This window comes from Convolutriloba macropyga, chromosome 8 (assembly GCF_964194025.1).
Source record: "Convolutriloba macropyga chromosome 8, txConMacr16.3, whole genome shotgun sequence".
Lineage (NCBI taxonomy): Eukaryota > Metazoa > Xenacoelomorpha > Acoela > Convolutidae > Convolutriloba > Convolutriloba macropyga.
The window spans coordinates 39,033,247-39,047,032 of record NC_134475.1 but is presented as its reverse complement, the minus strand read 5'-3'; the positions used below and the strand labels follow the sequence as shown (position 1 = coordinate 39,047,032).

General features: G+C 36.2%; 1 protein-coding gene across 2 annotated transcripts in view; it reads right to left on the bottom strand.

Moving 5' to 3' along the window:
* Positions 1-2,415: 2,415 nt before the first annotated feature.
* The window catches only part of LOC142344112 (uncharacterized), a 66,812-nt gene continuing 55,441 nt past the window's right edge, over positions 2,416-13,786 (bottom strand). For both annotated transcript variants that reach the window (XM_075395611.1, XM_075395610.1), the window contains exons 4-5: positions 3,224-3,495; positions 2,416-2,724 (exon numbers count right to left, since the gene is read on the bottom strand). In XM_075395611.1, the coding sequence (XP_075251726.1) occupies positions 2,479-2,724; positions 3,224-3,495 (518 nt within the window). In that variant the 3' untranslated portion in view covers positions 2,416-2,478. The remainder of the gene's footprint in view (positions 2,725-3,223; positions 3,496-13,786) is intronic.

Below are 13,786 nucleotides of genomic sequence, written 5' to 3'. Positions count from 1 at the left end.
AACAGTGATGATTCTTCATTACTCAAAACCACACGTAATAAAATGTACTCAGAAGAGATTGGCGTTTGTTCAGAGAATTTCGAATCTGAATTTAATACAAACATAACTTCTTTAATACCAACTCATTTCTCAACCCAGCTAACTTATACAGAACCGGCCGAAACCCACGCCTTTTATTTTTTTTCTGCTTCAACAACATTTACAGGAAAATATTAGGTCGATCAATCACTGGAACTAACTTTTATTGCAGTTAAATACTTTGATTTCAAACTGATCTTTGTAGCCGTTTAAATTTCGATTACATAAAATGTTTATTTGTGTGAACGAAATTTGAACGTTTTATATAGTTGACAAACCTGTACTGCTTGAAGTTCTTAGCTAGTTGTTCGTTTATTTTGATTACATAAACTGATAATCGGCTTCAAATTCAGTCCAGGTTCTTTTCTGTTTAAGGCATTTAATCCGGAGATAACTTTATTAAAAACTAGTCATGAATGCCTTGATGCAACAACGTTTTCTAAACATCGAGGAAATTTCGTCCCCTCATTCAACCGAAATCTTGATCAACTGACCTTATTCATACTTCCAGGACATTTTTAGAAACCTGTAACGCTTTCACCCACTTTTCAACATTTCTTTATCTTCGTTGTCAGTTTTAGCTTCCATTGTTCATGTATTTTCCTAAGATAATTGGTAAATCCAAAAATTGGTAAATCCACCAAGAACTCGCCCTATTCTAAGAACTCGCCCTATTCTGCAATTTTACAAAAAGATGGTGCATTCGCGATCGCATTTTTAGCGGCTTCTGCCGCTAACAATTGGACCCCGAAAAGACTCTAATAACCCAGATTGTGGTGTATCAAGCTCACAAAGTTGCTACTTCAGCAGAGCTTGGGTTTGTCTGCACGGTAGTTCGCTTGACCGCGGTTCTAGAGATAGTTGGTTCCAGTCTTCTAAGCTCTAATTGTTTAGCAATACAAGGAGTTAGCTAATACCACAGTTGGGTTGCTACAACTGGTAGAGCCTAGATAAGTGACTCTGAGCTTGCGTTGTTTCTACCCTTGGCTGAGTTGGTGTTTGAGCTGCGTGGAACCAACTCGTTTGAGTAGGGAGTAGTTTTATAAGCTAGCTTATGATGGATCTTTTCTGTATGTGCCCCCCCCCCCCCCCCCAGGTTAGTGGGTGTATTTTATTTGAACGCACCAAACTCACGTGTCATTTTTTCACAAAACGATTTAATATGTAATGGCAAGTGCTCTGTAAGTGGGGGAGCATAACGTGCTGAGGGAGCACAAACGGAAAAGATCCCTTGTGGTATATCAAGCTAAAAAAGTTGCTAGCTCAACAGAGCCTTGGTGCAATGATAGCCTGGTAGTGGTTCTGGGGATAGTAGGTTCGAGTCATCTAAGCTCTACCTTAAACTAGAATTGGAAGTATTGACAGACCGTTGTCGGAACGAAGTATGAGGCATGAAAAGACTATTCTAGATAATTTTTTGTCTGGATGTCCTCGACTTTGACTGGAACTGAAACAACCGGCCTCGAATATGGCTAGACAATAAAACTTTTCCTGAATTTTTGCAGGACAAAGAAAATTATGTCCTGGAAATTGTCTGGAAAAGAAAATGTGTCCTGGAATTGGGCTTTACAATAAAACGTAACCAGGAATTGCGCTCTCAACCGTAGCAAAAGGGGAGGCTATTTCTTTTAATCAGTTGAGCCAAATTATTTTCTTATACAAAAAGGAGTCAAAATAAAAAATTTTCTTCAAGATTTGGGTTCGATCTTGTGATCGTCTTCAACCGTACCTAATGGTTAACCAATTGCGCTATATGTCCTTTATTTAACAGCGGTTAAAAACGATCCATAGTTTGACTACGGTTGCGAGCGTAATTCCTGGTTACGTTTTTTTGTAAAGCCTGATTCAAGGATGGATCAATTTTAACTTCTTTTAAGTAAAGGACATATAGAGCAATTGGTTAACCATTGGGTACGGTTGGAGGCGGTCACAAGATCGAACAGAACTGTTGAAGGAAATTTTTAGTTTGACTCCTTTTTGTATATAAAAAGAATTTGGCTCGACTTATTAAAAGAAATAGCCTCGACTTTAACTAGGGTCCTCGACCGTGTAATTTAATTCATTATTTACACCCTACCTGGAATCATTATTTACACCCTACCTGGTCTTTTCATAATTCGAGGTCTAGACTAGGGCTATTTTGGGTCTTTCCCATTATAGCCCACCATGAAATTATATCTTCCATTATGGTATAATTACCATTATTGGGGGGGGGGGGGGTATAGGTTATCTGACCACTAAGCTGGGGGGGGGGGGGGGGGGGGCTACAATGGGAAAAACCCTAATCCGTTAGCAGTATATGGAGTTAGCTAATACCACAGTTGGATTGTTACAAGACAAACACGAGAAAAATAAATTAGCGTTATCTCTTCCGCCAATTAAAAAAATCTAAGCATCAATCTATTTGCCCATTGATTTGTTCTCTTCCCTTTTCAAAAAGCTCGAAATTATTCCCTGGAGAGCAGCGTCAACATCAGTGGAATTGGTCTTCTGTTTTGACTGTCCACACCCTCCGCGAGCCTTAACGAATATCCCTTTGCTCCTGTTTATTTTGGCCACTTTTTTGTTCCTTTTTGCCTCTTCGAGTAGTTTGTTAATTGTGTTCACGGGTGGTAGGGACAATTTGTCAGAGGCCGCTTTTGTCTTCTACAATTAGCATCATTAAGCGGTTATTTTATGACATTTCATCCAATGCCAAGATACCCAATTCCCAGAATCGGCAGTGTCAAAAAGCCAAGAAAAAAGGAATTCAAAAAAATTCAATAGTTAATTTAAATCATCTCTCTGAAGTTCCGCTCAAAGCCTCGCTAGATATATCATTTTTCATTGTGATAATTTAGCTTCAACCAAGCAAAATTTATTGCTCTTTTCGTTTACAGCAAAGATGCATAAAATCATAATCTGCGTTATTAAATTGAGTCCCGCTGAGCATATATAAATCCCTCAATAAGTGAAAAACCCTCCATTCAGTGCTAATTTTCAACTAAGGAAAAAAAACGAAACATGACATGGCTGAATGTTTTGCAGTTTTATGATCATCAAGGCATCTCAGCTCAGCGAATAACAGAGTTATAAAAAAGACATTTAAAGAACTCAAAAACCCCAAAAAATTCCCTCATTAGATAAATGAATTCACTATATGTACCTTATATTGAGCGTCATTTCCTTCGTTAACCAACTCATGTCCTTCAGCCTTTTCATTTGAATCCTCGGATGACACGACTTTGACCCCGTGAGAGTTGAAAGTTGTCATGACGACACTGATCTGGTCTGTCCTTTTCTCCTTCAGATCTCTCCAGTCATTACTCGTGATTCTATCCATCTGGTCAGAGAGGTATTTGAACTTTTCCGCGTTTTCCATGCTCTGTGCCATTCTGTGCTCCCGCATCAGCTCACTGTACATTGTCCATAACTGCCCTGAACAGAAAATAATATCATATAAATTAAATTTTTCAGAGTTCCAGCTATAAATACAATTGGAGTTGAAACAAATGAAAGGTTTAAAACATTCAACTATAATTTTATCCCGTAAACTTGGAAAACTCGTGCTCTTATTCGGTGCAAATCGCCACTGCATCATAATATTGACAGGCTATTTCAGTGCTGAATCAGAAATAACAACCGAGGCAGTACTGCTATAGATCAGAAAGTCCCTCTTTTCCAAATTTTTTTTAAATGACTGCGTGAGTATGCTTTTTGTTTTTTTTGTAACTATAATACAGTTTGTAACCAAATACTATGAGCCATCAGTCATTAATTTAATTTATTTTGTAAACCCCTCCCCCATTTATTGGGGAGTTGCCCAGGATGAGGTGTGCGACCCAAGCCAGCCCTGATCAGACCGACTTGGGTCGCGTACACTGGGGGAAAGCGCGACCACTCGACAGAGTCTGGCATCACTGTCTACGGTCTGGATAGTCTGATCAGGACCCCATCCAGAGTCTGCACGGTCAGACCAGGGCACTACTTACGGTCTGGACAGTCTGATCAGAGCCCCGCCCAGAGTCTGGATAGTCTGATTAGAACGTGGTCTAGGGTCTGGATAATTTTTTGGTATTGTCCGGATAGTCTGAACAGACCTCTTTCCAGAATTTGTACGGTCTGATCAGAAACCTTTCCAGAGTCTGGAAAGGCTGATCAGAACCAAGAGTTCCAGCCGAAAAAGTGGCCAGTCCCCCGAAAAAAGAAGATATAGTTAAACACCATGGGACTGTTTTTTTGAAGAGCACTTCTCAATTTTTCTGGATGAATATCGAAGACCACGCCAAAGACAAAGTTTTGATAATTGTTGTTGAGCTGAAGACATTTTTTGTTTCAAACTAATATTTTTTACTGAAAAACTCATGAACCATATCCTATAAATGACGTAGATATTTCTGAAAAAATATATTATACCAATGATTACTGCTACTTCAAGTTAAAAGTGTCAGTCAGGATACCAACAATGCGCAACCGAAGTAGGACTTGCACCCCAGTGCGCGACTCAAATTGGTCTGGTAACCCAAGTGCACGATTCAAGCCGGTCTGACACCCCCAGTGCGCGACTCAAGTTTGTCTGATCAGAACCAATTTTGGCCTGGATCGGCTGATCAGAGCCTATTTTGGTCTAGATTGTCCAATCAGAAATGACTTGGGTCGCGCACCTCATCCTGGGTGACTGTTCGACACTTTATTTTAGGGGAACATGAGGCGTATGTGGCCGCTAGATATTTTTATGTAGAGATATAAGAGTGGTATTGTTGAAAACCCTTAAAATAGCTGATTGTCCTCTATTATATATAGTTGAAACGCTCCAATGATACCACTTTTATTTGACTTCAGAAAAAATAAAAGAAGCCTATTGGCCGCAACATACGTCTTATTAGGTCATACACACACACGCCCATAAACACACACACACACATGCATGCATATATGTGTTTGTGTGTATGTGCGCCCACGCGCGCATGTGTGTATGTTTCTGGGAGTGTATTTGACAGCCATTTTTTTGAAAGGTGACTAGGAAATATTTTTTGTCAAAACCTTTTTGCATTTGCAAAAAGGTGCAGATAGCAGTATTCTGGGAGCTGCAGATAGCAGTATTCGGACAACCTCTCATCATGAAGTTTTTCTCCAAGAGCGAAGTAGTTATTTCTTGAGAGCAAAACGAAATAAGTTTGCAGTTTTTGGATTGATTCGCTTCTGAGAATGAAAACATTTTTATCGGGACAAAAAATCTTCAATGTTTTGCAATAATTTTTTTTCACCAAACAACATTAAGCAAAAATCAAAACTTGCTCATGTTTCCATTTTAAAACAAACAAAATGGAGCTTCAAAGACTTGTGGTTGATATAACATAAAACTACTGACATTAAATCTTTTTGATTTCATATAAAAAGTCAACAAAATTGTTGGAGCATTATTTGTTCAAGATATTAATTTCCCCTAACAAAAAATGCAGCGAATAGCAAATTGCTCCTGCTGATTTTTTAAATTTAGATTATGCAATAAAGTTGCAATTAACAAAAGTTAAAAAATAAATTTTGAGAAAAATTAGGAACAAACAAAATTGGCTGATTCCACAAACTTTTATCCATTGAAATAAGATTGGTTTGGAAATCGTTCAATTAAGATAAAGTGCGCAAAAAAACATAAGCTAATACATTGGGCTAGAATTATTGTTAGTGTTGAAACAATTTTGTGATCAAAAATATTCTCTAAAACTTATAACGTGAAAAGCTCAACGTAAATCATGTAGTGTTGTCAATTATTTCTTTCGACAAACAGGAAACAAAAAACGCAACCGAAAAATTTTAGTTCAGTTTTCAAAACTCCCAAAAAAGTAATGTAAATCGGAATCTAAAAGGTCATAGAGAATCATCAAACTTCAACCCACTTTGACTATTTTGTTATGGTATATCCTTCACATCTCTCCAAACTCTCTATAATTTTAATTTTGCCGAGATTTGCACATTTATTATTTGAAACAGACAGACGCCACAGACTCATATTTCAAAATAAATGTAATAATAAACTCGGAAATTTTAACAAACGATATTAAACTGATTGCTAGATAAAACCATCTGGTTGTCTAATTTAAAAACCCTGAACACTTTGAAATGTCTGGCTGTTAGAAAATTGAGAAAAATTCTTGTATAATTGTAAGAAATCACATAGAGAGTTTTTGTTTTCCGATGCGTAAAGTTTTTTGCTGCAAAAAAGGAGTAAGTCCTATTTAATCAAGCGTTATCCGTCTATAAACCGTTAGATAAGCAGCAGAGAGAATTGTTTGCGCGAATGTATAGATGTGATGACTTGTGCAAATTTTTTTTGGTTTTACGATCCGTTGGACCAATGAGAAAACAAATGCATAGTACAATTGATGAATGGTCCAAAAAACTGTTCATTGGGAAGGTCTATTCAGGGAGATCAAATCAGACACAAGGAGCCCAATTCTTTTGATTTAAAAACCATTAAATGCTTCCATTTGGTCACAAATAATCATGAACTATCACGACTGAACAAAAGCTTCCCTGAAATTGCTCTAATATGCACTGTGTGAATGAAAACCTGTTGTCCTTCTAGATAAGTAGTCGTTGGAAAACCAATAACACCCCTGTTGCATCAAACACACTAATTATAAATTATAGATTTTAAAAACTTTTATTTTATCTCCTTTTCAAGTATATTAAGTCCACAAGTCCTCAATTAAAAGAATTTGAGTGATTTTGTGACAAACTATGCCACTGTTATGGTTGAGTTTTTGGTGTGTTTGTGTGGGTTTGTGTGTGTATGTGCGTGTATGTGTGTGAGTGCGAGTGTATGTTTGTTTCTGGGAGTGTATTTGACAGCATTTCTTTTTTGACAGGTGGTTAGGAAGTACATTTTTTTCTATTCATTTTTGCTTTTAAGAAATTTGGGAGGCTCGGTAAATGGGAAGTTAACATAATATTCAGACACCCTCTCATCAAAAAATTGTTCTCTACGAGCAATGTAGTTGTTTCTGAAAACCGAAACAAAATAATTATTCAATTTAAAGATTGATTCATTTTGGAGAGCTAAGTTTTTTTACGGCTAAGATATCTTATGTAGTGCTTTGCAATAGTTTCTGAACAAAAAACACTAAACACAATCAAACTTGCTAAAATTTCTGAAAACAAAACAAAAACAAAATTGCAGTTTTTGGATTGATTTGCTTGTGAGAGCTAATTTTTTATTCATTGAGACAAAAAAAAGAGAATCTTCAAATTTTTGCAATAGTTTTTTCACAAAAAAAAACAATAAACAAAAGCAAAACTTGATCAAATTGTGTATTGTAAAACACAAAAATGGGGTTGCAAAGACATGTGGCTGATATAATATAATTTTACTAGCCTGAACTACTTCTGATTTCGTTAAAAAAGTAAATAAGTTTTTTTTGAAATATTATTTGTTCATGACAATAATTGCCCCTAACAAAAAATTCATCAAATAGCAAACTGCTCCTGATGATTCCTTATTAATTTAGAATATGATATAATGTTGCAATTAACGAAAGTTACAGAAATGAAGTTTGAGAAAAATTAGAGAGTTGTGGCTGTTATGTTATATGAGTACTAGCTTGAAATGTTTTGATTTCATAGAAGAGTTAACAACAATATTTTGAAAAATTGTTACTTGTTGACAATAACAAACGCTCTAAACAATAGGTCACCAAAAAGTAAATTGCTCCTGAGGATCATTTTGTACTTCAGAATACGCAATAAAGTTGCAATTAACGAAAGCTGCAAAAAAGATGTGTGAGAAAAAGTTAAGAATAAGCAAACTTGGCTTTTTCAGACGCCTTTTTAAATTGAAATAAGATTAGTTGTGAAATACTTTGGATTAAAAAAAACTGCTCAAAAAACTGAGCTGATTAATTGGACTATCCCTTTTGTTAAAGATGTAACAATTTTGTTATCATTATTATAACTGAAAACTTATAATGTGAAAACGTCAAGAAAAATCAGTTAGCGCTTTAAATTAAAACTCAATGCAACCGAAACTTATTCAAAATTTTAAAAATTTAATGTATATCACAATCTAAAAGGTGATTGGGGAATCTTCAAACTGCATGCAACATCATCATTTTTGTTATTGTTTCCCCATCATATGTCTTCAAACCCTCAATATCTAAAATTTTGGCCGTTTACACAATTTGAGTTTGATACAAACAGATACTACATTTGAAAACTCCATGAAAAAGAAAAAAAAACTTGAATAATTGTAGCGAATGCTATTGCCAAACTGATTCATCAGAGAAGACCATGCAGTTGACTAATTTAATGTATAGATGTGATGCCTTATGAAATTGTTTTTGGAGCTAATTTTGAATTTACATTTTATTTTAAAATTGCTGAATCGCCAAAAAATTGGTCACTGAGAATGTCTGACAAGCTTCATTGAAAAGCTTATTATATCCAATTATGAAAAGCTTATAATATCCAATAAATTTCCGCCCCGAAAAAAGGCAAATCAATCGTTAATTATTAGGCTAAGTTGGATTGCGCAAGAATGATTCAGCGAAGAAAAAGTTTTGATTAAGATTTTTGACATCGAGATAAAATCAGACACAAGGAGCTCAGTTCTTTTTGTCAAAAAATCCCATAAATGCTCTCATTTTGTCAAAAAATAGTCATGAAAAATTACGATTAAACTAAAAATTGTCAGAAAACAAATGTAAGATGTGCTAAAACTGTCAAAGTTTGAAAGGAAACCTGTTGTCCCGCAAAATAAGCAGTCATTGGAAAATCAATAACACTCCTGATGCACCAAAAGCACTAATTTTTAACTATCTAGTTTAAAAATTTTACTACTTTTCTTTTTCAAGTAGGTCTACATTTTTAGCAATTAAAAGAACTTGACTGATCTTGCGACAAACCATGCCTGAGTTATGGGTAATATTATCCAAAAATTGAAAAGGTGGATTTGTCCCAAATAATTTAGCGAATCTTTGCAACTAGTGATGGTGACCAGTTCTTATAACCTATTGTTGCCACAGATTAACATTATTTGTGAAAAATATTCCAGCTTTGATTCCAAAAAAGGATCAAAAAAGTTGAAAACAGTCAAATTATCAAATAATAATCGACCATGATTACACCTGGAAAGAAAATATTTTCGACAAATTCATTTATTTTGATATTTAACGCTCGATCGCTCCGCTGCTAAATCCGACTCGGTTTTTGATGGAGAAGTGCGTTTGCGTTTTTGCGGTGGTCGCGTTAATTTGTTGTGGTTGTCTGTTTTCTTTTTGGTTGCGAGGGTGGTATGTCAATGATTTGATCCACAGTTGTTGTTGCTGTCTCTTCAGCAGTGATTTGCGGGATGGGTTTCTGTTTTTTGGCGGGTTTTGTGGGTATTTTCAATCGTAATGCGCAAGCCACAAGATTATTTTGATGACGCGTCACTCTCACCATCAGCTCTTCTTCGATGTTTAGTATTGGTCCCCTTCAAGTTCCCTTCCTGTATTCTTGTCGGGTTTAGTTATTTTTCTCTTCAGTGGGTTTTCCGGTTGATATCACGGGTCTCGCGGTTTTGCGTTTTCTGTTAGACCTGAGTTCAGCTCTTCGTCAGTCCCATATTTTGCTAGATCAGTGTTGCGGATTTGCAATTCTGGTTTTCTTTGATAGTTTTTTGGTGACGTATGTTTATCCGTCTCCATCACTATCGATCTGTTGGTTTAAACATTGTAAAGGCCGTCTAAAATCTTCTTTGATATTTTTGGCCATTATTTCTGTGTAGGGCAAATGCGCTTCTATTATTGGCCAGATTGATTCCTTTTTCCTTCGGTAATCAAATCAAACTATTTGACTGTCTCGAGATCTAAATATTTATTTAGAATCACTTTGTTAGACACAAGTTGCTTGGTATAAGGAGTTGTACTTATATTACTGAGCGTAGTGTTTGGTTTTCGGCCAAATTGAGCTTCGAAAAGCGAGATTTTGATGTTTTGTCTGCATATTATAAGCTGGTATTTTATTGAGTTAATTGAACTTACATTAAAGTTATTTTAAAGTGCTGACATAAATGCAAATTTGGAAGCTTTGTATTTTCTGTAAAAGCCTCACAACTAGACCTACTGCTTCATGGTTGTGATTTGGTGCCGCGATTAACTCGAATTTTTTAGGGTTACAAATTGCTTGTGTTCGCCTTCCAGTTTGACAAAGTGCTTCATCCGATATTTTCGTGCGTTGTAAACCAAGTGAAAGAAGGTAGTTTTGCAGAAAGTTTGGTAAGTTGTTAGCATTCGCTTTGTCAAACGCCTGCACTGTTGGAAGCTTAGAGGGTCTATCGATGCGAGAAATATAAACCAGTTCTTGGTCTGTTTCGTTAAGTGGTGGTCCAACAAAACCGATCTGTGTTTCTCCAATCGATACTTTACTTGGTTTCAATGGTTTCTATTATTCGAAGGCGCTATGGTTTTGAGGTTTTTACTTCTCTTTATTCAGGGCTGCCGTTCGCCGCCATTGTTTGTATATATCTGTTCAAATACGGCCATCAGTCGTGTACCGCGATATCTATCACACCACAGTGTCCAAGATGTGTGCAGTAGATGGCCACTATATAAGGTTCCGTGATAAAACTTGGGATCGCAATGCTATCATCCACACACACTCTCATCCTGATTTAACATTCTGATTTCCACCAGAAGATGTGAGTTTAAGGTGAAAGGTGGTGGCATTTGTCCTTGTTGTCTGCTAAAATAAAGTCTCTCAGTACCTACGGCGTCCTTAGACGTTAGACTGGCTAGGAGAGTCTTGGACAAAATATCAAAAACGAAACGTTGATTTCGTCAATATAGAGGTTTTTCTTTGTAAACGTACTGATCGCGGAACCCGTTCCACATGTAGCTGGTGTTTATTTGGTGGAGATAACATGCGGAGCGGTTGAACTTGCTGGACTTGATCGTCTGATTTGATTTGAAGTGTCTCCATCCGAGCTCAACAATGATAACACTGAAGAGAATAGACTGATTAGTTTTATATTGTGGTATTTAAATCCGACTGTTTCGTGTTTGGAGAGAGAGCTAATTTCTAATAAGTGCATTGCCAGTTCTTTTTTTGATTAGAATGTTTCGCAGTATTAAATGCGTCTTTTTTACTGCTTACAAATTTAGTTAGATTTTGCGCTGCGACGTCCACATTTCCAATGCATTCATTTTTTATTTCTAATTTGTCCTCCAAATTTACTTGATTTTGCAGCGGAAGTCGATTCTTAAATCACTCAACGCATTGAGTTGTGCACATCTTTTTATTGATTCGATTCTCGATACAATGAAATGTAGAAGTAAATACGGCAATTTTGTTGCGGTTGACGTAAAATTTAGTCAGCTACGTCCACCTTTGAGACATCTTTGAAATGGTCTTCAGTATTGATAGTAATTAAAATGTCAGTTTACCCGCACTACTCTATGAAATCTAGTTCATTTATTCTGAATCTTTCTTCTACTTTGTTCAGCATTTGCAGCGCAAACGCAACAGTCCGCTAGCCCTCATGAGTCAGCTGATCTCGAACTGCACCTAGAAATGACATTATCTGGAAGCATCACATTACACGCGTGTGTTCAATTCGGGTTGAAATATCAATTCTCGGTAGTTTGAGCTATCTTGTGTTTAATCTCTAGGAAGTTAAACTCATGAATTGTTGTCCAGAGAAACTTGGTATCCCTCTTGAGAAGTTGTAAAAAAGGGCTCATTTAAGTGATATTGGTGATAAATGTTTGACTGTTGTACGGTGCGTAAAAACAATCATAATTTTTTCATATTCGATGCTGATTTTAGCATTTGAATTGCCTCTGTTTTGTTTGCTAGTGGTCTGTTGTTTGTGTACGGGGATAGCCCAATTAATCCGTCCCAGCTCTCCCGAAATGACATCTATCCTAGTTCAATTTTAGTTTTTTTTTGTGATTTGCATTTGCAATTGATCCAGCTTTTTTAAGCAAAGTTTAACTAGCTCAATCTGGTCTTCACCTTCTCCTATACTAACAACTAAAATGGAATTGATCGTTGGATTTGATTTGAAGTGTCTCCATCCGAGCTCGACAACGTTAACACTGAAGAGAATCGACTGATTAGTTTATGGTATTTTGTGGTATTTAAATCCGGCTGTACGTGTTTGGAGAGAAAGCTAATTTCTAATAAGTGCATTGTCAGTTCTTTTTTGATTAGAATGTTTCGCAGTATTAAATGTGTCTATTTTACTGCTTACAAATTTAGTTAGATTTTGCGCTGCGATGTCCATTTTTTCAATGCATTCAACTTTTTTTTTAATTTGTCCTCTAAATTTACTTGAATTTGCAGCGGAATTCACGATGCCTAATTCAGTCAACGAATTGAGTTGTGCACAATTTTTGATTGATTCGATTTTCGATACAATGAAACGTAGAAATAATTACGGCGTTTTTGTTGCGGTTGATGCGAAATTTTTTCAGCTACGTCCACCCTTGAGACATCTTTGAAATGGTCTTCAGTATTGATAGTAATTAAAATGTCCGTTTACCCACACTACTCAATGAAATCTAGTTCATTTATTCTCCGTCTTTCTTCTACTTTGTTGAGCATTCGTTGAGCATGAGTCAGCTGATCTAAAACTGCACCTAGTCATGACATTGTTTGGAAGCATCACATATTACAAGCGTGTGTCCAATTCCGGGTTGAAATATCAATTCTCGGTAGCTTGGGCTATCTTGTGTTTAATCTCTTGGAAGTTAAACTCATGAATTTTTGTCCAGAGAAAATTGGTGTCCCTCGTGAGAAGTTGTAAAAAAGGGCTCATTTAAGTGATATTGGTGATAATAATGTTTGACTGTTGTACGGTGCCTAAAAACGATCATAGTTTTTCCAAAATCGATGCTGATTTTAGCATTTGAATTGCCTCTGTTTTGTTTGCTAGTGGTCTGGTGTTTGTGTACAGGGATAGCCTAAATGATCCATCCCTGCTCTCCCGTAATGACTTTTTCCCTAGTTAAATTTGAGTTTTTCTTGTGATTTGCATTTGCAATTGATCCAACTTTTTTAAGCAAAGTTTAACTAGTTGAAACTGGTCTTCATTTCACCTATACTAACAATTAAATGTCTACCAAGAGTCACTTTGTATTTTTTGGGCCAAAAACTGTGCAATCAAAAGCCTTTTGAAAATGACCGTCATACCATTACCATCATGTAGTCCATTTTTAAAACAATAGGTGCCAATCATATCATCACTTACAATATTTATTTTTGAAATGGCGTGCCGTATCAAGGTGCAATATGAGTTTACTGTAGGTAGGTTTCAAATCAGTTGTGGAGATATAATCTCTTTTGCGGCGGCGCATTTGAACATAAATTATTGTATCAACGGGTCAACGATTTGCATCTAATGGCTTTTTGTGGACGGATTTGTTCAGTATCTTCGAACCAAGAGCAAGTTTGTGTACTGGTCTTTCTTCGCTTTTAATAGTATTGATGAAATGAAGATATGATCTGAACAAATTAAAAGCATTTCAGTGTGACCTTATTTAGCATTTTTTCAGTTCAAATTTCACGCTTCGTTGTAAATGAATTGAACGTTTCGTCCTCTTTAGTGCTGTACTCAAAAATCTGTGTGAAATTTCTGCTTAAGTGATTTAGTGATTTTGGATTTTTTTTCACCAGTGCTGGAAATCCGTTAAAAATTTCCAATTTAATTGGACTCTGATTTGCCACGCAATTCACTTTGTTCGTTGGAGGA